This window comes from Chiloscyllium plagiosum, chromosome 21, assembly GCF_004010195.1.
Source record: "Chiloscyllium plagiosum isolate BGI_BamShark_2017 chromosome 21, ASM401019v2, whole genome shotgun sequence".
Classification (NCBI taxonomy): Eukaryota; Metazoa; Chordata; class Chondrichthyes; order Orectolobiformes; family Hemiscylliidae; genus Chiloscyllium; species Chiloscyllium plagiosum.
This window is the reverse complement of record NC_057730.1, coordinates 10,315,688-10,341,416: the sequence shown is the minus strand read 5'-3', so window position 1 is coordinate 10,341,416 and position 25,729 is coordinate 10,315,688. Positions and strand designations below refer to the sequence as shown.

General features: G+C 41.7%; 2 protein-coding genes across 2 annotated transcripts in view; one reads left to right on the top strand and one right to left on the bottom strand.

Moving 5' to 3' along the window:
• LOC122560525 (GRB2-related adapter protein-like) overlaps positions 1 to 10,847 on the top strand; it is a 51,258-nt gene extending 40,411 nt beyond the window's left edge. Inside the window, exons 4-5 of the mRNA XM_043711229.1 lie at positions 6,025 to 6,193; positions 10,163 to 10,847. Coding sequence (XP_043567164.1) covers positions 6,025 to 6,193; positions 10,163 to 10,348 — 355 coding nt within the window. The 3' untranslated portion in view covers positions 10,349 to 10,847. The remainder of the gene's footprint in view (positions 1 to 6,024; positions 6,194 to 10,162) is intronic.
• Positions 10,848 to 11,437: 590 nt separating this feature from the next.
• Positions 11,438 to 25,729, bottom strand: part of slc5a10 (solute carrier family 5 member 10) — a 147,990-nt gene continuing 133,698 nt past the window's right edge. The window contains exons 14-16 of the mRNA XM_043711228.1: positions 25,476 to 25,691; positions 21,905 to 22,010; positions 11,438 to 12,349 (exon numbers count right to left, since the gene is read on the bottom strand). Of these exons, the coding sequence (XP_043567163.1) occupies positions 12,156 to 12,349; positions 21,905 to 22,010; positions 25,476 to 25,691 (516 nt within the window). The 3' untranslated portion in view covers positions 11,438 to 12,155. The remainder of the gene's footprint in view (positions 12,350 to 21,904; positions 22,011 to 25,475; positions 25,692 to 25,729) is intronic.

Here is a 25,729-nt window from a genome sequence, read left to right as displayed (position 1 = left end):
ATTCATAGAATGAGCCTTCATGGCCCGCTATGGTAGAGAATTTCAAATGTTGGATTCCAAAGGAATAATAGATACAAGGGATATGCTGGTAGATGATTAATGCAGAAGGAAGGTTATTGAGAGAAATTATGGGTGTGAGCATGGAGCAGTCAGAAAAATTTTCAATTATTCTATAGCATTGAATCCAACATTTGACACCTCCTCAAGCTTATTGACGTGGTGTCATATTTGAACATCATTTAATGCTGTTCATTGGAAGTTCTGCAAGCTGCTATGGAGTACTTCCATTCATCCATCTACACACTGAGATTTAAATGTAAAAGAAATATAAGGATATGGTTTGAGGTAAGATATAAGAGACTGGGAAGTGGTCTATTTGTGAAATATGAAATTAACTAAGCTGTACAGATTTATTTTTAATTACCATGAATTAGCCTTTTGCTACTACCATATTCAATGTTTGCACTGTCATTCAGTACAATTAATTCTTTACCCAAGTTAACCAATAATAAAGCTATCCTTAGAAAATCTCGAGTTTCAACACTGCTTTGAAACGTTCAATGAGAAACCTCCATAGGAGCAATAATAATCAGGTGTCAATGTCTACAAAAAAGTGGACGATTTCTGCAGGAGGTATAGAATAGTAGTGACCCTTCTTCTGAGCTAAGAGGTCTGGGTTCAGGTCCCACCCAGTTCAGATGTGCATAATGACATCTCTGAACAGGTTGATTAAGAAAGTATCAATTTCTACAGGAGAACACCAGCATCTCCCAGCCCTCCAAGGACTCTGTTCCTCACCGTTCAGCCTCTCAGGCATCACCAGCAACTTTCATTGCATCATTCAAGACCATACTTTCAGGTTTTAAGCTCTGAAATTTCCTCACTAAACTTCTCTGCTTCTCGATCACTCCTTCCTTAAAACTTCCTTGCCACCTTAATGTCTCCTCACAGGCCTTGGTGTTAATTTTGATCTAATTATGCACAATTAGATTTTTTACATTATGTTGTAGGCTGTATAAAATTGCAATTGTTGAGCGTCAATGTTTTGTACCCAAATAGTGTGCGATGTTGGCATTATATACAAAATATTCATGTTCATTCTTGAGTAAGCATTTTTTGTGAAACATTCAGAGTTATAATTGCCAACCCAAGTCCTTATCCTAGTGTATAATTCCCAAATCCTACCTTGCTACCTCTTTAATTCTCATAGAAATGAAAGGCAAGTATGAATCATAATTGACTTTAAAGACATCCTATCACTATATATGTATATCAGAGGCTTACTGTTTTAAATAAGGAAATTACAACTCAAGTAGATCGTTAATGAACTAAACAAGATTTTTAACTATAGACCTTAGTGCCATTGTTATTGAGTATTCTGGTTTTATTAGAATAATGTTGCATTGTTAATTGCAGTACTGGCATTTGGAACACTTTCCTCCTTGGTTTTGTAATCTCCTCCAATCTTCTCCCTCAGACTTCTGTTTAATTAGACCTTTTCCAATGTCTCAATGTCTACACTTAGAGTAAGAAAAGATCACTCAAATCGCCAACTTTACGGGCATTTAATTGGTCATTTGATAGGCATATGGATGAGAATGGAATAGTGTAGGTTAGATAGGCTTCAGATTGGTTTCATAGAGTGGCGCAACATCGGGGGCCAAAGGGTCTGTATTGCGCTGTAACGTTCTATGTTCTATGTTGTCTGCTCTCAATGTTCCATAGGCTTACTAGAAAGACCAAAATAGACAAATGAGAGCAAAGTAAAGTAAAAGAGTAAGAAGGAAGGAACAAGTAAGAAATAAGATCTGTATTTATGTAGCAACTTAATAGGTTCAGAACATTCCAGTGGGGCGAATGAAAATAATCAAAGAACATGTTAAGCATGGAATTGGTCAAAAAAGCCATTGAATGGATTTCTGTAGAGAAATGGGACCATAACCTAATACCAGGTAGCTCTGTGTTAAGCAGTGAAATATCTCCGTATAATCACAAATGGTATTGCTGTCAACATATGAATAATTAAAAAAAGTTGTTCATGGGATATGGATTATGGTCAGCATTGTTGCCCATCCTTAAATGCCCTTGAGTGCCTTGCTTGGGCCTTTTCAGAGGAGCAATTAAGAGTCAACTACATTGCTGTGGATCTGGAGTCACATGTAGGACAGACTGGCTGGAGGTGATAGGTTTCCTTCACTTAATCAGATGTGTTTTTATAACAGTCAACAATGGTCACACAGCCAGCTTTTAATTCCGGATTTTTCATTGATACAAATTTCACCATCAGTATTTGGATGACTCGTCCAGTGACATGATCATTACACCTTCACCTTCGCCAAAAGTAGCTTGTTACTCCTTCCAATGTTACCTGAGCCTAATGAAAAAATATTCATTGCTGAAACTTTCATTCTCAATATTGTTTTGAATCAATTTACCAAAGGGCTCAGAATACCTTCAGAGTTATCACACATCTGTGTCTCCTACTGAAAAATGACTCTGTACTGGAGCTGCAAGTTCTAAGGCATAATTCTATTTATTATTCCCCTGTGGGAGTTCCTTGTTATTCAATAATCTATTGCATTTAACAATAGGTGCAAGATTTAGCTTGGCAAGAGTTCCAAGCCAGACCTTTTCCAAATGGTCAAAGCCATATGTAACTAAATCAGTTCCAAATAATCCCAACCCAACCAACCAAATTCCTCCTAGTGTAAAGCAATATAACAAGTGGCCTCACTAAACAAGTTAATTTCGTATGAACCAAAACTTTACTGGTACATTACACCAGGCATAACTGTAATATGTTTCCTTAATTCATAAATGTCATGCAACAACAGCAACATTTTCAAAAATGTCCATGTTACAGAGGAGAAGGTGCTGGACATCTTAAGATGCATAAAGGCAGATAAATCCCCATGACATGATCATGTGTAACCCAAACCTCCAGAAGGTAGGGAGTGATTGCTGGGCCCATTGATATTTGTATCATCAATAGCAATAAGTGAGGTGCCAGAAGACTGGACTCTGGCTAACGTTGTGCCACTATTTAAGAAAGGTGAGTATGGGAAAGCCAGGGAACTATAGACTGGTAAGCCTGACATCAATGGTGGGCAAGTCGCTAGGGGGAACACTGAGGGACAGGATTTACATATATTTGGAAGTTCAAGGACTGATGAAGGATAGTCAAAATGGCTTTGTTCATGGGAAATTACGTCTTACTAAATTGATTGAGAATTTTGAAGAAGTAATGAAGAGGATTATTGATAAGGACAGAGTGATGGATGTGATCCGTATGGACTTCAGTAAGGCGTTTGACAAGCTTCCTCATGGTAGACTGGTTAGATCACATGGACTACAGGGATAACTAGCTATTTGAATACAGAACTGGCTTGAAGGTAGAAGACAGAGGATGGTAGTGGAGGGTTGCTTTTCAGACTGAAGGCCTGTGGCCAGCATTGTGCCACAAGGATTGGTGCTAGGTCCATTGCTTTTTGTCATTTATATAAATGATTTGGATGTGAACATGGGAGGTATAATTAGTAAGTTTGCAGATGACATCAAAATTGGAGGTGTAGTAGACCGCAAAGAAGGTTACCTCAGAGTACAATGGGATCTTGATCAGATGGGCCAATGGGCTGAGGAGTGGTAGATGGAGTTTAATTTAGATAAATGTGAGGTGCTGCATTTTGGAAAGACAGGGCAGGACTTATACACTTAATGGTAGGGTCCTGGAGAGTGTTGCTGATCAAAGAGACCATGGAGTGCAGGTTCATTGTTCCCTGAAAGTGGAGTCTTAAGTAGATAGGATAGTGAAGAAGGCATTTGGTATATTTGCCTTTATTAGTAAGTGAATTGAATATAGGAGTTGGGAGGTCAGGTGGTCAATGTACAGCACATTGGTTAGGCCACTTTTGAAATACTGTATGCAATTCTGGTCTCCCGGCCATAGGAACAATGTTATGAACCTTGAAAGGGTTCAGAAAAGTTTTACAAGGATGTTGCCAGAGTTGGATGGTTGAGCCATAGGGAGAGGCTGAATAGACTGGGACTAGTCTCTCTGGAGCTTTGGAGACTGACAGGCGACCTTACATAGGCTTATAAAATCATGAGGGACATGGATAGGGTAAACAGATTCCTACAAGGTTGGGGATTCCAAAACTAGAGGATGTTGGTTTAAGATGAGAAGGAATGATTTAAAAGGGACCTCAAGCAATATTTTCAAGCAGAGGGTAGTGGTGTGTATATGGAATAAGCTGTCAGAAGAAGTGGTGGACGCTGGTACAATTACAACATTTAAAAGGCATCTGGATGAGTATATGAACGATTTAGAGGAATATGTGTCAAATGCTGGCAAATGGGATGAGATTTATTTGGGATATCTGGTCAGCATGGACGAGTTGAACTGAAGGGTCTGTTTCTGTGCAGTATATCACTATCACTCTGTAACATTCTTCATTACTATTGCAAATAAAATATCACCCCCATGCCAATTATTGGAATACTGTTGTCACAGTTTTTAAGACTAGAATGAAGCTTTCTTTCACTTCTTTACTTCAAAGTTACCTCTTGATTTTTGTGACTAATTATTAGTATATAAATATCAGCGTATTTCCTTGGACTGTCCGGTGAGGTTAGCAGCTTTGATTGATGCAACCTCAGCTGCAGATTGTCCTCACAACAATATTCAATCTATATTTAATTATTTCACATTCTTCTCCCTCCAGTTATACCTGATTGAATCTGATTTAGTGCAATTGACACAATCTGTTTACAAGATGACCTTGTTTCCACACATGGTTAAATCTTTGCAATGGTTTTAGTTTTGGAATTCAACACACATTGCCAATATTTAACAGTGACACAGTTTCCCCTTCAACATGAAACTGGCTTACATAGCCTTCTAGCATCACAAGTTGATGTAAGTACCAACATTTCTAACTTACTATTTTACACTCTACCCTATTGAGGTCACAGTGGAGCATTTTCTAACTCTTTGATTTCTTAATTCATATCTGGGACATCCATCCACCCAGCTTAATCCTTGCTCCACTCTCCTTGCCTCTCTTCTGCTTCCTTTTTGCCATCCCTCCAATTTCCACCACTCTTCAGCTTCCCAATTTCTTGCTCTAACCTTTGACATTTTTGGGCCTTCCTTCTCCATGCCTCAAAAAGCCCAGAAACAGGCAATTTAACCCAACAGTTGTACAGCTCTATAACTCTATGATTCTAGTATTATTTCAACAATATGAGAGATTTTCCTTTTTGCTTATCTTCACTGAAGGAAAATGACTTTTTTTTACTTAGGGGAGCTCTGCAATAAAAGTAAATGCAGAAGCTGATAATCATTTAACTCTCTAATGCCACAAAAATGTCCTTATCATTGTCTTTTTGAAGGTGTTGACACTGGAAGAAATATCTGTCAATGATGTTAGCAGATAACCAGCTGTACAATAATTATTTGTTTGTGATTTTATTGAGAGTTTAAACTAAAACAACCTGAACTTATACAGCATCTTTACCATCATAAAAATTCAAAAGACATTCTAACCAAGTGTAATCAGACAAAAAATGTAGAAGCTGAGCAGGTGGATAGATTATGACAGAGTTAAAAGCTTAGCCTAGGAATGTTTTCTTTAAAAATGATTTTTTTAAGGGGGAAGAGCATGAATGCTGGGACATGGAAAGTCAGAAATAGAAAAAATGCAGTTTTAATGAGAGTTGAAGAACTTTACATAGATAGGGAGAGGCTCTGGTTAAATTTGAACACTCAAACAACAAAATTAAAAGTTGAGGTGTTTGCATGTAGTTCAGTAACACTTCATGTGGACTAGGATTCCAATTTAAAATAATGCAGGTCTTAAATTATCTGCAAGCTGAATATCTTAGATACAGAATTGGTGATTAATCTGTGACTGTCGGTATTGGTGATTTTCAGGGGTCTGCTGTTTTGTAACTTCATCAATAACTGAAACACTTATTGTGAATGTGAAGCCAGCAATCCTCACAGAGCTTGACATTTTTCCACAGCTACGGAAAACATGTGCAGCACTTTAAGGTTCTTCGTGATAAAGAAGGCAAATATTACTTGTGGGAAGAGAAGTTCCATTCCCTGAATGAGCTGGTGGACTTCTACAGGACCACAACAATCGCAAAGAAGCAACAGATTTTCCTGAGAGACACAAAACCTAATGAAGAGGTAATTTAGTTGTAGATGTCAATGATACTTGAGTATTTAATGTAGCCGCTTCATATATTTAATTCTATTGAAATTCTCACAGTTTCGATCCTAGAATCTCAATATCATTAGACACTTACCATAAGAACATAATATATAGGAGCAGTATTAGGCTATTTGGCCCAAGCAGTCTGCTTCACCTTTCAATAAGAACTGACATGTTTCTCAACCCCATTCTCCTGCCTTGGCCCCATAACCCTTGATCCCCTTACCAATCAAGAACCTATCTATCTCTGTCTTAAAGGAACTCAATGATTTGGCCTCCACAGCCTCCTGAGGCAATGACTTCCATAAATTCATCACCCTCAGGCTGAAGAAATTCCTCCTCTTCTCAGTTCTGAAGAGTCGTCCCTCCACTCTGAGGCTATGCCCTCAGATCCTAGTCCCTCCTGCTAGTGGAAACATTATCTCCACATCAGCTGTGTCCAGACCTCTCAGTATTCTGTAGGCTTTTTGACACATTTACATTGCAAATCTTCAGAATCTAAAGGATAACCTTGAGTTTGCCTGTGGATCTTCCACTGAGCTCATTTACTCCTCTGCCTGCTGAAGTTGATAACACTACTTGCTGGTAATCTCATTTATAACTAGTATGTACATACACCTCCAGCATAGAGCCAACCTCTGCCAGGTATTCCTGCCAGTCATCCAGGGCAAGTGTATTCATCTTTTCGATTCTTAAAAGATGCAATAGAGAACATAGAACATAGAACATAGAACATAGAACAATACAGCACAGAACAGGCCCTTCGGCCCACGATGTTGTGCCGAACATTTGTCCTAGCTTAAGCACCCATCCATGTACCTATCCAATTGCCACTTAAAGTTCGCCAATGATTCTGACTCTGCCACTCCCAAAGACAGCGCATTCTATGCCCCCACCACTCTCTGGGTAGACGTGTCGCGTCTTTTAAGCAGGAACCTATAGTCGTACTCAAAGTTAACAACAAATGGTATCCTTTTTTAATTGACACAGGAGCTTCAATGTCTTCTGTAAGATCTGACAAAGACTTGCCAATTTCAATACAAACAAAGAGTTTGTCTGGTCTACATAGAGAGAGCAAAAAATATCCACTTTCTCAACCTGTTGCTGTTTATTTTCAAGGTTATTCCCTGTCTCATCGTTTTGTAATTACAAACAAAATATCATGCAACTTGATGGGACGAGATTTGCTGTCTTCCTTTCAAGTAAAACTTGCATGTTCCCCTGATGGTGTCCAGCTTGATTCTGATTCATACGAACGTCAGCAGTATGTATCCACTGAACCACAGTGGTGGTCACTTGATATTAATACCAAAAACTCTGGGGACCACAATACTCTTGCTTATGTCCGAACAGACCAGGATAAAATTCTTGAAATTTTAAAATTTATTTAATTGGAACCAAATGAACTGTGCAGAATTTGGCCCATGTCATTGGTCCAGAAGGGGAGGCGGAAATATCTCTTCATCTATGGAAGCAATCAGCACCTCATATCATTCCAAAAGTTTACCCGCCTCACCATGCTAAAGAACTTGGCCCTATGGTTCACCGTGCAATGACCAAGTCTGACCCACATTGTTATGTGTTGCAGACGATTCAAAACGATTTGACTGTTCAATATTATACAACTCCTACTTCCTGTGGTGCTACACTTCAGCATCATGACAGTCGAGACATCCTTGATTTAGTCAATCCGATGTAATCCGTGCTGGCTGTCCCTAATCAAGCAGTGTCTTTCCAGATACTCATAAATCCTATCCCTCAGTACCCTTTCCATTACTTTGCCCACCACCGAAGTAAGACTAATTGGCCTGTAATTCCCGGGGTTATCCCTATTCCCTTTTTTGAACAGGGGCACAACATTCGCCACTCTCCAGTCCCCTGGTACCACCCCCGTTGACAGTGAAGACGAAAAGATCATTGCCAACGGTACTGCAATTGTTGACTAATTTGTCACAATATTTCTTCAGGGCAATTCTTATTGTTGTGAATTCCTGACAGAGCCAGAGACAGCACCTCAGATTCTGGACATTGTTATGTCAGTTTTCTTTTGGACTCTCAATCAAATACCAGCAGGCTTCAGCTCTTCCCCAATAATTCCATTAATTCAGTGAACTCGTTGAAGCAAATAGTTTCCTAAATTTTTTGTTGAAACTCTGTCTAATTCAGCAATTTAAATCTTATAAGTACTGAAACAAAAGCAAAACATTGGTGATTCTGGAAATTTGAAATGAAAGCAGAAAGGAGAAACTCAGCGATTTGGGTAGCATCTGTGGACGTAGAAACATAGTTAACATTTTGAGTCTAAATATATGACTGAGTTATTTAATATAATGTAGACAGGTAGAAGGCTGGAAGAATACAGCTAGCCAGGCAGCATCAGGAGGTGGAGAAGTCAATGTGAACTGAGGACTTGCTGCCTATACCACCTCAGAAGACAGTTAAAAGTGAAATGCATTTCTGTGGTCTGGAGTCACATAAAGGCTAAACCAGATCACAGCTCCTTCCCAAAAGGATGTTAGCAAACCAGATCAGTTTTTCCCTTCACAGTTAATATAAGTGTAAGGATTGTCACAAAGTCAGCCAGCTGGACATCATAGACTATGAGTTCCATAGTTGGGGCTGTTAATCTGGTCCAAACAGGGAGCCCTGGCTGACAGATAAAAGGAAGAGCGTCAAAGATTCTGACACTCTGGGTAATGACTCTGATGAGGCTGTGCCAGAGTCATGGACCTATCACATGTAAATAGAGGGTGACTTGGTGATGGGATATCAGCCTCTGTGGAGTTATTTCAAAAGTTGTCACGAAGTCATCAACAGCTTTACATTCCAGACTGATCAACTGAATGCAAACACCACTAAGACACCACAATGAAATGAGATGAGAACTCATATTCCCAGACCATTAATATGAGCCTCTGGAATGTTGGGTTAGTGACATTACCACAGCTGCATCAATTTTTCCTAATATAAATCAGTCAGATGTTTGGACTCAAAATGTTAGCTCCGTTTCTCCCTCCACAGATGCTGTCCAACCTGTTGACCTTCCAAGCACTTTCTGCTTTCAAGTTTTATAAATAGTTCTTTTCACTTCTCTGTGCTATGATGATTCCGATCTGTTGTATAATACACTTTTCTCTTGGCTTATATATTTCTATATGGCTCAATGTATGGTATAAAAAACTGACTCCAACAATAATAATATAACTAAAATATTAAAAAATAATAATATCTCCTACAATAGCCTAATGAATAGAGGTATTATCTGGTGTTGTACCATAGAACACACAATGCACCCTTTTGACACAATGTGCTGCAGGTGACTTTTCAAAGACCTATTCAATTTTACTCAACCTTCTGGTGTTTCCCAACTGCCCTGTAATTTTCCTTTTCAAATGTTACATGCAAATCTCCTTTATATCTGAAAATGCCTCCACCACCCAATGCTCTGTAGATCATAACAACTCACAGCATGAAAAAGAATCCTCATTTCCCTGAATTTTTAGCATCATTGAATCTCTGCTGTGTGACAGAGGACTCTTTGGCCCATTGAGTCCACACTGACATTCTGAAGAACATCCCACCTAGTCCCACCCCCTACTCTATCTCTGTATTTCCCATGGCTAATCCACCTAGCCTGCACATCCTTGGATTGTGGGAAGAAACTGGAGCTGAGGAGAAAACCCCTGCAGACATGGGAAGAATATCCAAACTCCACGCAGTTGCCTGAGGGTGGAATTGAATCCTGGTCCCTAGCACTGTGAGGCAGAGGTGCTAACCTCTGAGCCACCATGCTGCCCCAAATTTAGCTGAAATTCTAACCTTAGTGAACCAGCACTTCAACAACAATTACAGTAGGGTGAGTTCACCACCCCTACGTTGCATAACATCAGTGACTGAGCATTTTACTTCTGAAAGTGTTTAAAACCATCGCTCTTTCACTTTAGTTACAGAAACCTGAACACGTCCAGGCATGCTTTGACTTTTCTCCCCAAGATCCCTCAGAGCTGATCTTTTATCGAGGTGACATCATTGAAGTTGTGGAGAGTGTGGACCCAAACTGGTGGAAAGGAAGGTGCAGAGGTCGCATTGGCTTTTTCCCACGGAACTATGTCCAACCGATGGTCCAGTAACTCTCGACAGGAGATGAGCGTGTAGGTGTGTGGAAGGACCGACCCTGTTACATCTGCCTCTTCTGTTTTGACATCAAACCTCATTCTTGTGATGGCGTTCTCCACTTCAACTCCTCCATCAGTTGTAAAGCGCCTTGGGACATCCTGGGTTCATGGAAGATGCTGTACATTAATACGCTCTTTCTTTTTTGACATGAGCACAAAACTGCAAGTAGTTGGACCATGTGTTTCTCTTGCTGACTATTTTTGTCAAACTTTGTGCATGACTTTATTTGCTTTGCACTTGGATCACTGCAAGGTCATTTTAATATGGAATCAAAAATAAATCCTGAGAATATTAGCCCGTGATTCAAGAAAATAGAAACCCTTGGAAGTTATCAACTTTGCAATGCATCTTTGATATTATTGACAGCATTTCTCCTAGTTTGTATGTATAATTAGAGGTCTGTCATCTTACGAGACCATTCAAAAATAAATTCTAGTTTTTGTTCATACTAAACAAAAGGGTGTTTTAGTTTGAAATGAGAAAAGTAAAACATTACACTATCCCAACTATATCTCTTTTTCTCTTGTTTGTTGGGAATGTTGTTTCTGGCTGTTTTGTCTCTTAAAGTCACAGGATTAAACTGGCAAGAATTACTCAGGAAGCCTGCTGAACTGCTGCAGTACATATCAAGCACAGCATTTGAGGAGTATCATTTATTTAGTGGTGAAAGAAGTTGTCATTTTGAGTGATAAGTGCAATCAAATGTGTTACCTGTTCATTTCAGTTCCAGACTGGAGACATTCAGCAAATACACTGAAACTACACACCCATCAAGTGCCTGCCTAAGTCAAGTTACAATCATAGAACACAATACCTGGTTGGGCAGGCAGATGGGAGGAACCTGTAAAAGGAGGTAGTGAGGCGCTATGGGATAGATAGTGAGGCAGCTGGAGAAGGCCAGGCAGTGAGGCAACTATTTCTTTGTAGTGGAATTGAAAAGTAGATAGAGATTTAGATTCAAAGTTGTGAAAAGTTCTGTTGGATTTAATAGTTATCAGAGTGATTAGTTTATTCTGGCTTCAATGAATACATAGACCAGGATCTATTGAAGAAAAGTTAATTTTAATAATTATTCATGTCACCCACATCACATTGGAACAGTAAGATTAAGACCAAAATGCACTGGAATCTGAAATAGAAACAATACACAGGACACACACCAGAAAAGTCAGGACTTTCTGATCTCTTCACAGATGCTCATTAACTGTTGCATCTTCCCAGCATTTCTGACAGGTTTTCTTGTAAGTACTTGCCAAATAAAGCAACTTTTTAATTGTCAGTTTATGGGAATAAACACTGTAGGGCCTCAAAGCTGTAGGTAGTAGTATAACAACAACTTGCATTTATACAGCTCCTTTAATGTAGTGAAACATCACATTGAGCATTATCAAGCAAAATTTGACACTGATCACAAGCAAAAGCTTTGTTGAATAGGCAGGCTTCAAAGAGCCTATTAAAGGATGAGGGAGAGATGGAAAGGCAGAGAGATTTAGAGAGCAAATCCCAAAGATTAGGGCCAGGGCAGCTGAAGGCATCATTGCTAATGATGGAGAAACTCAAATCAGTAATATGCAGGAGGCCAAATTTGGATATATCTTGGAGGGCTGCAGCACTACAGGAAGTTTTAAAAACAGTGAATAGAGCAATTGTGAGGGGACCGATGTGAAATCAATTGTTCCACATATACCATTGAATATTCCTTTCCACATATATCACATCACAAACTCTTTCATCCAGGCTTCTTTCAGGTAATTTTCTTTCTCAAGCGAAGTATGCGTAAAGGAAAATGTTCACACACATGAGAATGATTGCATTTATACAACACACTCGGGACCAAAATGGGTTCTCATGGATATCAGTGAGGTCACATTGAACAGGCATGTTGTCTCTGCTTGTCTTAGTACTACAGAACAGGTTAATCCATGACCATTTCTGTTGTATAATCTCCTCAGCACCTAATACACAAAGAAAAGGATAATTATATACGACATAATGTGGAAAAGATTTTAAAAACTGCAGAAGGAAAATAATGCAAATAATAAATTAGCAATGATAGTGAAGGAGTGTATAAAATCTCATATTGTTTGAAAATAGAATATTAACATGTAGATCTTCCTATCTCACAGAGTTGTCAAGTGCAGTCAAAAGATACTGTCCAACTACTTTCAAAAGAATAGACAAGTTGTATTTGGTACCCTGGCATTATTTACCCCTCAAACAACATCACTAAAACTGATGACATAGACCTTTTGTCATTACTGCTTACTGTGCACAAAATTGGTTGCCACATTTCCAAATTTTTGGGAGTCACAACTGTCTAAAGGTAATTCATCAGATCTAAAGAGATTTGGGACATTGTAACATATTGAAAGATGCCATATGTTCTTTCATTCTCAACAAGAGCAGCTGAAGAACATAGTTGCCACCAGGTCCATCCAAAACCAAATGATTTTGGCTAAGCCAATTCATAAGATCATAAATCCACACAAAAGTAATACAGTTGTTCAAAATTGGTATCAGAACAGTTACCTCAACATGATTCAGTACAAAGAATGACATGATGAAGGATATTTCTTGTGTATTACGATGCAATATGTTTTGCAATAATTTAAGAGGATAGAAGATAAACTTTATGACCAAACTGCATCTGGCACCTATACTCCTTACATATCCCTTCTTTCCTCTTTAGCTTGCTTTTGTGCAAAATGTCCAGAGATTCCTCTTTATATGATCGCAAAGATTGGAGATTGTGTCGAGGATGTCCCACTGACTGGAGGACAATCACCATAACTGGTTGTTTTCTGTTAGTACTTCCAAATTGCCGTCTCTATAATGATATCATAATATTTCTCACTGGTTACTGTGAAAAGTGATCTATCAACTAACAAACCATTCAGCATCACTGCGTTCAGCATTGACAGCCTTGACTGAGTTGCTGTGTTACTAGGTGAGCACATGATAAAGATATCACTACCTTCTTCTGCTGTTTCTGAGCATTTCAATACAATGGGAGTCTCATAGGCTAATAGCTGTTCCGTCCTGTTTCTTATTGAATCCTCCAATGAAAACTCTCTGGGCATTCAGTACCCTGAGGACCATTTTAGGTTGCATTTTTTCGACTGCAGTTAGAGCTTACAACAAAGTCATAGTCATAGATTTATATTTCAATCTCAAGCTTTGATATGCCTGATTAACTGCTTACCAGCAGCATTGATTTCATTTGCTATTCTGGTTTCCAAATGCAGCTGTTGCATTACTGGTTCCACTGCTCTCTCCTGAATTTCACCTGAATAGCTTGCATGATATTTGCAGCAAAAAAAAAGTCATTTGTCCTTACTTTGAATTTGATAGGCAACATGGTGAACATTTGTTTGAGTTCAGCCACTGAACAGAAACAACGTAAAAGGAGGGAAAACTCTCAGCTTCATGGGCAAATACCTACCAGTTCAACAGGAATGACGGTAACATGGGGGGATTGTTACTGAGGGTGTGCCAGACCTAGCAAGGTACGTTTTGATAACCAAGCGACTGACATCTAATTGCATAGATGAAGGCCATCATTCGTTGCCCTTGGAGGCTGTTTTCAGTATCATAGGCAAAGCACTCTGACAAAGTTAATGTGGAAAGGTCATGACAGCAATGGTGATAGCTCCTTGCATTTCTGACTCAAAGTGTTGATGTTTCCACAAGCACCTACAAGAAACATGAGGTCATTCAACATCTCAACCCTCTTTCATCATTTGATTGGATCATGACTCCATCTAGGTGAAAGTGAGGACTGCAGATGCTGGAGATTTGAGGTGAGAGTGTAGCGCTGGAAAAGCACAGCAGGTCAGGTAGCTTCCAAGGAGCAGGAAAATCAACATTTCGGGTCAGAGCCCTTCATCAGGAATGAGGCTGGGAGCTTCGGTGGTGGAGAGATAAATGGGAGAAGGGTGGGACTGGGGGGAAGGTAGCTGACAGAGCAATAGGTGGATGGAGGTGGGGGTAAAGGTGATATATCAGAGGGGAGGGTGGAACAGATAGGTGGGAAGGAAGATGGACAGGTAGGGCAGGTCATGAGGGCGGTGTTGAGCTGGAAGCTTAGAATTGGGATAAGGTGGGGGGAGAGGAAATAAGGAAACTGGTGAAATCCACATTCATGCCGTGCAGTTGGAGGATCCCGAGGAGGAAGATGAGGTGTTCTTCCTCCAGGCGTCGGGTGGTAAGACAATGGCAATGGAGGAGGCCCAGGACCTCTCCTCTCCTCCCTGCACCTTCCCCTGCCACTCCAGAAATTGCAAAACCTGCACCCACATCTCCCCTCTCACCTCCATCTAAGCCCCAAAGGAGCCTTCCACATCCATCATAGTTTCACCTGCACTTCCACACATGTCGTTTATAGTATCCATTGCTCTCAATGTGATCTCCGCTACATTGGGGAGACAGGGCGCCTACTCGCAGAGTGCTTCAGAAAACATCTCTGGGACACATGCGCTAACCAACCCCACTCCCCATGGATGAACATTTCATCTCTCCCTCCCACATGCAGGTCCTGGCCTCCTCCATTGTAACTCCCTAACCACCCGACGCCTGGTGGAAGAACGCCTCATTTTCCACCTCGGGACCCTCCAAACCCATGGCATCAATGTGGATTTCACCAGTTTACTAATTTCGCCTCCCCCCAACCTTATCCCAATTCCAACCTTTCAACTCAGCACCACCCTCATGACCTGTCCTACCTGTCCATCTTCCTTCCCACCTATCCGTTCCACCTTCCCCTCTAGCCTATCACCATAACCCCCACCTCCATCCACCTATTGCACTCTCAGCTACCTTTCCCCCAGCCCACCTTCCTCCCATTTATCTCTCCACCCTTGAGGTTCCCAGCCTCATTCCTGATGAAGGGCTTTTGCCCAAAACATCGATTTTCCTGCTCCTCGGAAGTTGCTTGACCTGCTGTGCTTTTACCACACGCTCCAATCATGATTCCATCTACTTGCCTTTCTTCCACACCATTGGTATCATTACCTTGCCAGGTTTGTCACTTTTCCCAGAGCACTGAGTCACAAATAGAGATATTGGGATAGATGAGAAACAACTTACTGAAAATAACCAGCTTTTAAGAAGTGTCTGGAAGGAAGATTGAAGGATAGAGAGATGAACTAAGGTGCCATGTTAATGATGGTGGTCTCATAATCAAGTGTGCTACTTGCACACTCCTTCCGCAAAGACCATTCCCCTTGACAGTCCTTGGTTTGCACCACTCTCCCCATCAACCCACCCTGGGTACCTTCCCCTGCAACTGGTAAAGATGCAAAATCTGTCAGTACACCAGCCCCCTCACCTCCATCCAGGGCCCCAAACAATCCTCCCAGGTGAGAAAGAGGTTCACCTGCCTCTCTTCCAACTAGTTTACTGCATCAGGTGCTCCCAATGTGGTCTTCTCTGCATCGGGGAGACCAAACGAGCATCACAGCCGGGCCCACATGGCCAACTGGACCTCCCGGTCACCATCCCTTTCAAATCCCCTTCCCATCCCTTTCTGACATGACCATCTTTGACCTCCTCCATTGCCACAACAAACCACACCGCAACTGCAGGAACAGCACCTCATCTTCTGCCTGGGCAGACTGCAGCCTGGAGGACTCAACACTGAGTTCTCCAATTACAACTAAACTCATTTCCAATCTCCCAACCCCCCTCCATCCCTTCCACCCCTCCCAGCCACCTACTGGATTCATTCCTCCCATTGACCAACCAGGTCATACCCTCTACCTGTCTTCACCTATCCCTACTTCCCCACCCTGCCTCCACCACCCCGTTTATCTGCAATTTCCCCAACACCCATCCCAGTCCTGAAGAAAGGTTACACCGAAAATGTCGACTTCTTCACCTCCTGATGCTGCCTGACTTGCTGTGTTTTTCCAGCCTCTTGCCCGTCTATTTTGGATTCCAGCATCGCGGGTTTTTTGACTCTAACCAAACTTGCACACTCCAGCCAGCCTAACTTGAGTATATAGACTCACAGTTTTAGATATACACAGCACCTAGAATCCTTAGAACTGAGTTGTCTTAAATATTACAGCAGAATAGAAGTCTGAAATAAACCTAACACTGATGCAAAGAACCTTGCATCCATCCACATACAATTCTCTTTAATTTTCCCTCTCAGCTATCACTCTGCTGAAGGTGGCAATGGCCAGCTTTTATTGCCCATTCTTAAATGCCATTGAGAAGGTGTAGTGAGCCGCCTCCTTGAACTGCTGAAGTCCATATGGTGTATGTACATGTCCAGTGCTGTTAGGGAGGAGGTTCCAGGATTCTGACCCAGTGAGAATAAAGGAACAATGATTGCCACTGACACCTCACCTTGTATTTTCAATAAAAATCATTAAGCAGTAATCTGGAGTGAGAATCTTGATCAGTTTACCTGACCTCTCTGCTCCCAGACACTGAAACAACACTGACAAACAATCAAACACGGGAGTTTCCTGGCCTTGCCATAGATTCATTGAGAATGATATGTGGGTAGATGGTGGAGAGGAGGGTCATCCTTTCTCTTATAGACCAACAAAAGATTCATTTCACCAGAGACAGTCAGATCCAGATAGGAGCATGGGGCAATGCTGTTTTATGGATTGTGAAGAATGTCCAGCAGTGTGGGAATAAGCTTTATGAGCATGTGCTCTGCACTTTGCAAATGTAAGTGCCACCATCTTCTCTGTTCCCTCACACTCACTAATTCTGGTACTACACAGTAACATCTACACGTCTAAGGGTCTTCAACCCTCACCATAGTAAGCAGCATCAACACTCAATGATGCAGACCCACCTCATGCTTCTAAACTGCTAACCATTCCTGTCATCTGCTTTTCTTACTCACTCGTGTGTAACTTCTGCCCATCACTAACTGTTCTTCCATCCAATTACATCCCACAAAATGTCTTAGAACTGGGCAGACAGGACCACAACAGGCAGGAAGTGGCCACCATCCTCTTTAAGAGCAACATCATTTTAAATGGCCAGTGAGGACAGAGACCACTCAGAGGAGACGGTGAGATCTCCATGTTGAGTCAATCCGGGAAACTTCATTGTGTTGTGCTTTGGTGCTCTCCCATTATCATTTCTTTAAAATGCTCAGAGTTCTACACCTACTGCACAACTAATGGCCTCTCTTAGATTAAATTAGATTAGATTCCCTCCAGTGCGGAAACAGGCCCTTCAGCCCAACAAGTCCACACCGACCCTCTGAAGAGTAACCCACCCAGGCCCATTTCCCTCTGACTCATGCACACAGCACTATGGGCAACTTAGCATGGCCAATTCACCTGACCTGCACATCTTTGGACTGTGGGAGGAAACCAGAGAACCCGGAGGAAACCCACGCAGACACGGGGAGAATGCACAAACTCCACACAGACAGTCACCCAAGGCTGAGAATCGAACCCGGGACCCTGGTGCTGTGAGGCAGCAGTGCTATCCACTGAGGCACCGGCAGGCATTAGTGGCACCCACAGAACATTTGCACTGAAGAGGTAGGTCCCTCAGCCCATCATTTCCTCCTCCAAGGAGTCACAGATCCCTCTGAGAATGCACTGGTCAGGCTTTCTCCTGCACCCTCTGCCCAGTCCAGACACTTTCATCTCAGTGGTAGTCTCCATCCAGATTAGGCTGAGGAGATGAGCACATCACTGGCATTTCTCCACGGCTGGTTAAGGAAGAAACACACAGGTCCTTATCAGCTGGTGAGCAGCCACCTGCTCAGCCCCAGGAAGAAGATAACCCCGGTCGTGTCAGCCGTGAATGAATTTGAATGAACGCACAACCAAACACAGGAACAGCAGGTAGGTTTGTCACAGGCAGTTCTTAAACCAATCAAAGTTTCGCTGGGGCTGCACCAATGTTAATCATATCATGCTGGTTGTAGCGGGCATGCATCCTGATGACAAGGACAAACTGAGGACTGCAGATGCTGGAGAGCCAGCATTGAAAGTGTCGTGCTGGAAAAGCACAGCAGGTCAGGCAGCATCCGAGGAGCAGCAGAGTCAACACTGACTTCTCAGATGTTGCCTGACCTGCTGTGCTTTTCCAGCACCACACTTTTCAACTCTGATACAAGTGACAGATTGTTATCAATTCACTTTCACATCTGCATATATATGTGCACTTGCACTCATCACATGTCATGTCAACTATCATTTACAAGGTCTGTTTACGTTGTTACTATATCAGAATGACAGCGCCTTTGTACTTTCCAAGGAGTACAGAAGTTATATCTGAGAAATATCCTGGGAAGCAACATATTTTAACCATTCTTCAACATCTAAATATATGGGTGCAAAAAAGTTTGCACTCTGAGATCATTGAGGTCAAAGGTCATGTGAGAGTCTTGTAACAGGGTCTTGCTCCACACTTCACTTGCGTATGACTGTAAAACCATTCCTGAGTCCATACGTCTCTGCTGGTAAGGACTGATTGTGTTTGTGTAATTAATAAGGGAACATACATTCATTCGAGTATGGGTGACAACCAATGCACAACAACAATCCAAACTCAACCCCATTGTGCAAATATGTATTACCCCTGCCCCTATGCACCAAAAAAAAAACTGTATTCTGCCCACTGTGAGTGAGTTGGCAGCCATTTTCCTTCCTTATTGTCTAGTGGGTCAAAGATGGCACTTACCTAGCTCACTCTCCTGTGAGTGGATTCCAGGCTCTGTCAGATAGTCAAGATTACCCGCAGCCTCCTCCTTCATGTACCTTTTTGTTTTGCTGTTCCTGTCAAAACCATCTCCATTCACACTCCCATTCACATCTAAGCCTTTTCCTCTAATTGTTAATATCTGCAATTTCCCTCTCAGCTCTTGACTTATTGCTATCTACTGTCTGGCCACTGAAACAAGAGTGAGGGGCAATTTGCAAAATCTCTCCCTCCTGCAATATCCTGTGCACTCCTGCAATATCCTGTGCTATGTCAGATCCCACCCTTATATTTTAAGTTGCCCCTCTTGTGTGTTGTTACTGCCTCAGCATTACATCATAACAATCCAGGCCGACAGTTGAGTTTCCTACTTTCCTCCACACTGCATGGACTGCCCCTTGACAACACTCCCTGACATTTCCTCATACATATGCTGACAATCAGCCACCATCCCTTGAGACTGATTTGTGAGGAAAGCCCTGATTGATGATGGTTCATCAGAATGTTGTTTCCTACAGACTTACCGGTGATCCTCAGGCTGGTTGAACTTGACCTCCAGGACTGAATGTGGCCCAATCCCTAGATTGCAAAGTAAAGGATCCCTGGCACCTAATCTCACCAAGAACCAAACCGATCATTGTCAATCGCTTGGACTGAGATTACAATGTGCCGATGGCCAGGTGTTGTGTCTTGCTCTGACTGACTATAGGCCCTTTCCACTCCAGTAAGGACAGGTCTTTCAAACTTGGCTATTTGGTTAAAGCACATGCAATGTGTTTGCTACACAAGCTGCTGGTAGGTTCTGTAAGTCTGGCTTTGATGTAGCACAGTGCCACACAGCAATACATCCACCTCCTTGACTGTTCATGGCTGGCAACTATGACAAGCTGCTTATCTTTCTGTCTGTGTTAAAATCAGGGCAAGACAGAGATGCTGTGCTTGCCCAAGTAGGTGCAAAGTGAGTTAGTGCTAAGAACACAAGCTAACAGGCATAAAACGCACCCTGTGCAGATGCATGAGATAGAGTTTCATCCCTGTGCGCAGAGTGACCTGGTAGGACCATTGCAATACACAGTGTTCGTGAGCTGCAAAGTGCAGTTAGTGATGACCTGAATTGTAATACATAGAACATAGAACAGTACAGTCCTTTTGGCCCATGATGTTGTGCCGAGCATTTATCTTTATCTCAGATCAACCTAACCTACACACCCCTCAATTTACTGCCGTCCATGTGCTTGTCCAGCAGTTGCTTAAATGTCCCTAATGTCTCTGACTCTACTATCACTGCTGGCAGTGCATTCCACGCACTCACCATTTTCTGTGGAAAGAACCTAACTCTGACATCTCCCCTATACCTTCCTCCAATTACCTTAAAATTATGACCCCTCGTGACAGCCATTTCTGTCCTGGGAAAAAGTCTCTGGCTAGCAACTCTATCTATGCCTCTCATTACCTTATACACCTCTATCAAGTCACCTTTCTTCCTTCTTCTCTCCAGTATGAAAAGCCTGGGCTCACTCAACTTCCCCTCATAAGACAAGCCCTCCAATTCAGGCAGCACCTTGGTAAATCTTGTTCGCGCACTCTCTAAAGCATCTACATCCTTCCTAAAATGAGCCAGCCAGAACTGGACATAATGTTCCAAGTGTGCTCTAACCAGGGTTTTACATAGCTAGTACAAGTTCGTCACAATTGGCCATGATGATGTAGTGAGGCTGGAGTTTTGATGGTGCTGATTTCTGTGGACGATGCATGCAGGCGGGAACTGCTCGTGGAACACGCATTGAGATTTTGATGAATAGACGTTAAGATGAAGTCTCAATTTCTTCAATCTTTCCATTTAACTCCTCTCTAATGCCCTGACCTCTTTCTGAAAATGTGGTGCCCAAAATTGGATAAAATATTCCAGCTGGGTTGTTATGCGTTATTTATCGTCACATTTGTCTAGAAAGATAAAGTGAAAATTGTTTTCTCGTCACAATCTGGCACCATTTTGAGTTATAAAAAGAGTGAAAAGAAATTGCATAAATAGAGTTCAAGGGTTAAGTATAAAGCATCTTCAAACACAGCTCAGGGCTTCCCCGTGGTCTCTGTAAGGTGTCCCAGGACTCAGGGAGTCCTGGTGCACGTACAGGGCCTATTGCTGTCAGGAGTCCCTGCTCCAGGCACTACCTCTTCGGCAACCAAAGATCCACTGCCCCTACCAAGGGTCTCCACTACAGGCACCACCATCACTGCAGCTGAAGACCCACTGGGGTCAAACCAACATTGTACACATGTTTAATACAACATCCTTGTTTTCATACTTTCTGCTCCTATGGATAAAGCCTAGGATCCCATTTTTTTTTAACTTCCAAATTTCCTGCCACTTTCAATGTATTCTCCTGCACCCTTTTAGAATAGTACTTTTTATTTTATATTGTCTCTGCATTCTTCCTGCCAAAATGAGTTCTTTGGATTAAATTTCATTTGCCACTTCTTGGCCCCTCCCCCCCAACCTGTCTATGTGGTTTTAAAGTTCTACACTATCCTTCTCACAATTCACATTACTTCCAATTTTCACATCATCCACAAAAAATGAAATGGTGCCTTAGGACACGAAGGTCCAGGTCATTAACATATATCAGGACAGACATGGTTCTGAGCACTGATCATGGGGAGCCCAATTACCAACCTTCCTCCAGTCCTATGACTCAGCTGTGACTACTCATCACCCAACCGAGTGGGCAGGGTGAGGAGAAGGGGCTAGTTATCATTCCATACTTAAAGACCAAATGGTGTCCCCATAGACCTGCACAATCGAAAAAAGACTGAAATGATCCTACCTTCAGTTCTATTGTCCCAGGTGTGCCGTTCTGGAGATATCTTTTGAAGGATGATGTCAGGCTGCCTTCTGTCTTGTGAAATTGTCCACCACGTAACATTTTTCAACTGAGAAGTAAGTGGGAGTATTTAATAATGGCGGCTTTTAATTTTAATTTTAATTTAATTAATGGTTATCTTCAAACCTGACTGTGTTATTAACACAAATTAAAGATTTCATATCCAAGTAGAAGTGTGGTAAGGACAAGCCAGGGAACTATAGACCAGTGAGCCTGATGTCGGTAGTGGGCAAGTTGTTGGAGGGAATCCTGAGGGACAGGATGTACATGTACTTGGAAAGGCAAGGACTGATTAGGGATAGTCAACATGCGTGGGAAATCATGTCTCACAAACTTGATTGAGTTTTTTGAAGAAGTAGCGAAGAGGATTGATGAGGGCAGAGTGGTAGATGTGATCTATGTGGACTTCTGTAAGGCATTCGGCAAGGTTCCCCATGGGAGACTGGTGAGAAAGGTTAGATCTCATGGAATACAAGGAGAACTCGCCATTTGGATACAGAACTGGCTCAAAGGCAGAAGACAGAGGGTGGTGGTGGAAGGTTGCTTTTTAGACTGGAGGCCTGTGACCAGTGGAGTGCCACAAGGATCGGTGCTGGGTCCACTACTTTTCATCATTTATATAAATGATTTGGATGTGAGCATAAGAGGTATAGTTAGTAAGTTTGCCAATGACACCAAAATTGGAGGTGTAGTGGACAGCAAAGAAGGTTACCTCAGATTACAACAGGATCTTGATCAGATGGGCTAATGGGCTGAGGAATGGCAGATGGAGTTTAATTTAGATAAATGTGAGGTGCTGCATTTTGAGAAAGCAAATCTTAGCAGGACTTATACACTTAATGGTAAGGTCCTAGGGAGTGTTGCTGAACAAAGAGACCTTGGAGGGCAGGTTCATAGCTCCTTGAAAGTGGAGTCGCAGGTAGATAGAAAAGTGAAGGAGGCATTTGGTATGATCAGAGCATTGAGTACAGGAGTTGGGAGGTCATTCTGCGGCTATACAGGACATTGGTTAGGCCACTGTTGGAATATTGAGTGCAATTCTGGTGTCCTTCCTATCGGAAAGATGTTGTGAAATTTGAAATGGTTCAGAAAAGATTTAGAAGGATGTTGCCAGGGTTGGAGGCTTTGAGCTATAGGGAGAAGTTGAATAGACTGGGGCTGTCTTTATTGGATTGTCGGAGGCTGAGGGGTGACCTTATAGAGGTTTACAAAATTATGAGGGGTGTGGATAGGGTAAATAGACAAAGTCTTTTCCCTGGGGTGGGGGGAGTCCAGAACTAGAGGGCATAGGTTTATGGTGAGAGGGGAAAGATATAAAAGAGACCTAAGGGGCAACTTTTCCACGCAGAGGGTGGTATGTGTATGGAATGAGCTGCCAGAGGAAGTGGTGGAGGCTGGTACAATTGCAACATTTAAAAGGCATCTGGATGGGTATATGAATAGGAAGGGTTATGGGCTAGGTGCTGGCAGGTGGGACTAGACTGGGTTGGGATATCTGGTCAGTATGGACGAGTTGAACCGAAGGGTCTGTTTCCGTGCTGTAGATCTCTGTGACTCTATGATTCTAAAACAATTAAATATTATTGGAGCATTTTTGTCCAAACAATACTAGTCTCTAGTCGGTAACAAATTAAAGCAATTACTTTAATTGGCAAAGTATATGAAGTATATGAAGTATGCTATTATGTTTCTTATTTTAAAACATACCCAGTGAACAAAAGACTATCATCTGTAATTTTTATTTTCTTGCTACTTTATATGTTTTATGTGCATGACATGCTTTCATGTGTTAGTTTGGGTGGATCACAATCTTACTTTGGAGAGGTGTGCACATTTTAAGGATTGGTTCTGGTTAAAAACAAATTCAAATATTACAACATCTATCAATACCACATCAGTGTTTTGATCCCTCAGTACACATTCTTAAAAGGCAATATAATTTGTTGCTGTGAATAATTCAGAATATTACAAAGCAGGCTTGGTTTTTTATTTGTCCAAATCAAACAGTGGGCCTGATGAATCTCACAGTTCCTTTGCCTAATATAAATACTTCAAGTTCTGTTCCCCAAGGAACCAATGCAATCTCTCCTTCTTGTCTCACAGGCCTGAATCCTCCCCATCATTTTAACTCCATAGCCATTGTCAGTCATGCTGGATGATGGAGTGCCATCTGATTGGTTGCATTCCTGGAGTTAATCACATGATCTCCCACTTCCTCCCACTCTCTGTTCAATCAATCAACCTTTCTTCCTCCTTGCCAATATTTTTTATAACATATGAACAGAAAAGTTGCATGAAAAGATCAATTTTTAAAAGTTATTTCCTAATATCTTCATTATTCATGAGATTAAATTATTCCCTGTGGGCTTTTGCTTGATGGCTGATAGATCTCTTTTCTTACGGGCATTAAATGCAAAGGGCTCCTGTATTCTCGGCTTGATCCTGAATAGCCATTGGAACCACTGCAAAATCAGACTTTAATATGCTGGCAGACACAGAATAACCAGACACAGAATATGATGCAACAGACATAATGAAAGTTTCAACAACGTTCTACAATGCTTTGCTGCTGTGATTAAAATGAAAGAATGTTGAATATGTGAAAAGTGGTATGAATGAGTATAAATATGTTGTCAATCCTCCAGGATTAGCCTGGAGTCCATAAGAATTCATTCACTGCTGTGATAAAACCTCAGTGCTACAAAGAATGAATGAGCATTTGCATGCGAAATGTCCAGTGTGTATTTAGCAATCAGGTAAATGGCAGCAGCTCACTGTAACATGAAAACATCATACATGGCAACAGCATATACACAGGACACACTGATCATAGCGTCCATGTATTTCTGACATAACTAAAATTATAGCAGACACAATACACCTGAGTTCCTAGGAATTTCTAACTAAGATTTGCTGGGATCATTGGTGAGTGGTCAAAATGATACATTTGTTACTTCCTAAAGGAGATGGTAGGTTGTGAGCATTGGTATCTATATCTCATTTATATCACATGTAATGGGTTTTGTGGTATGGTGTTGATTAAAGATGGGGAGGGGCAAGGCCATGGAGGGATTTGTAATTAAGAATTTGAATTTTAAAATCAAGACATTGTTTGACCAGGAGTCAAATGTAGACCAGGAAGCCAATTAGAACGGGATTTGGCTTGAGTTAAGAGATCACCAACAGAATGTTTGACAATATCCTAAATAAACCAATATCATGCCTTAGTTCAACATGTTGATACCCTAAAAGGTAGATGATGAAGGCAGTGGATATCAAAATTGGTGTCATAGATCAACTATAGACAGCATTCCATTCTCATTTTCCTAAAAGTATTACTGGAATTTCTTTAACTGCAGTCCTATAATCTTTATTCAGCCGAATTAGGTGGGGGAAATCCCAGAAAGTAACCATTCCTTCTGAGTTGATCACATGGGAATCAAATCCTCAGTACGCCCCAAGGGGGAGAGTTGCGATGGTGTTAACCGTGCCAAAAATAGAAGTTGTGCTATACCTGACTTTCATGCGGAGGCTTTGTCAGCAGGCTGATTACCACAACGATTAGAGCCGTGAGGGTGCACAGAATTACTGCAAAGTGGAGATAGTGAACCTTCTTCAACAGAAGCGGCCTTAGGTCATACACCCCACAGCGTGGCGAGGGATACACAAACTCCATGGCCATTCGCACCAGGCCAACCACTAGTCCAACCATCAGTCCCCAGAACGCACCCTGAAAACAAGCAGCAAATACTTACTGGGTCTCATTGC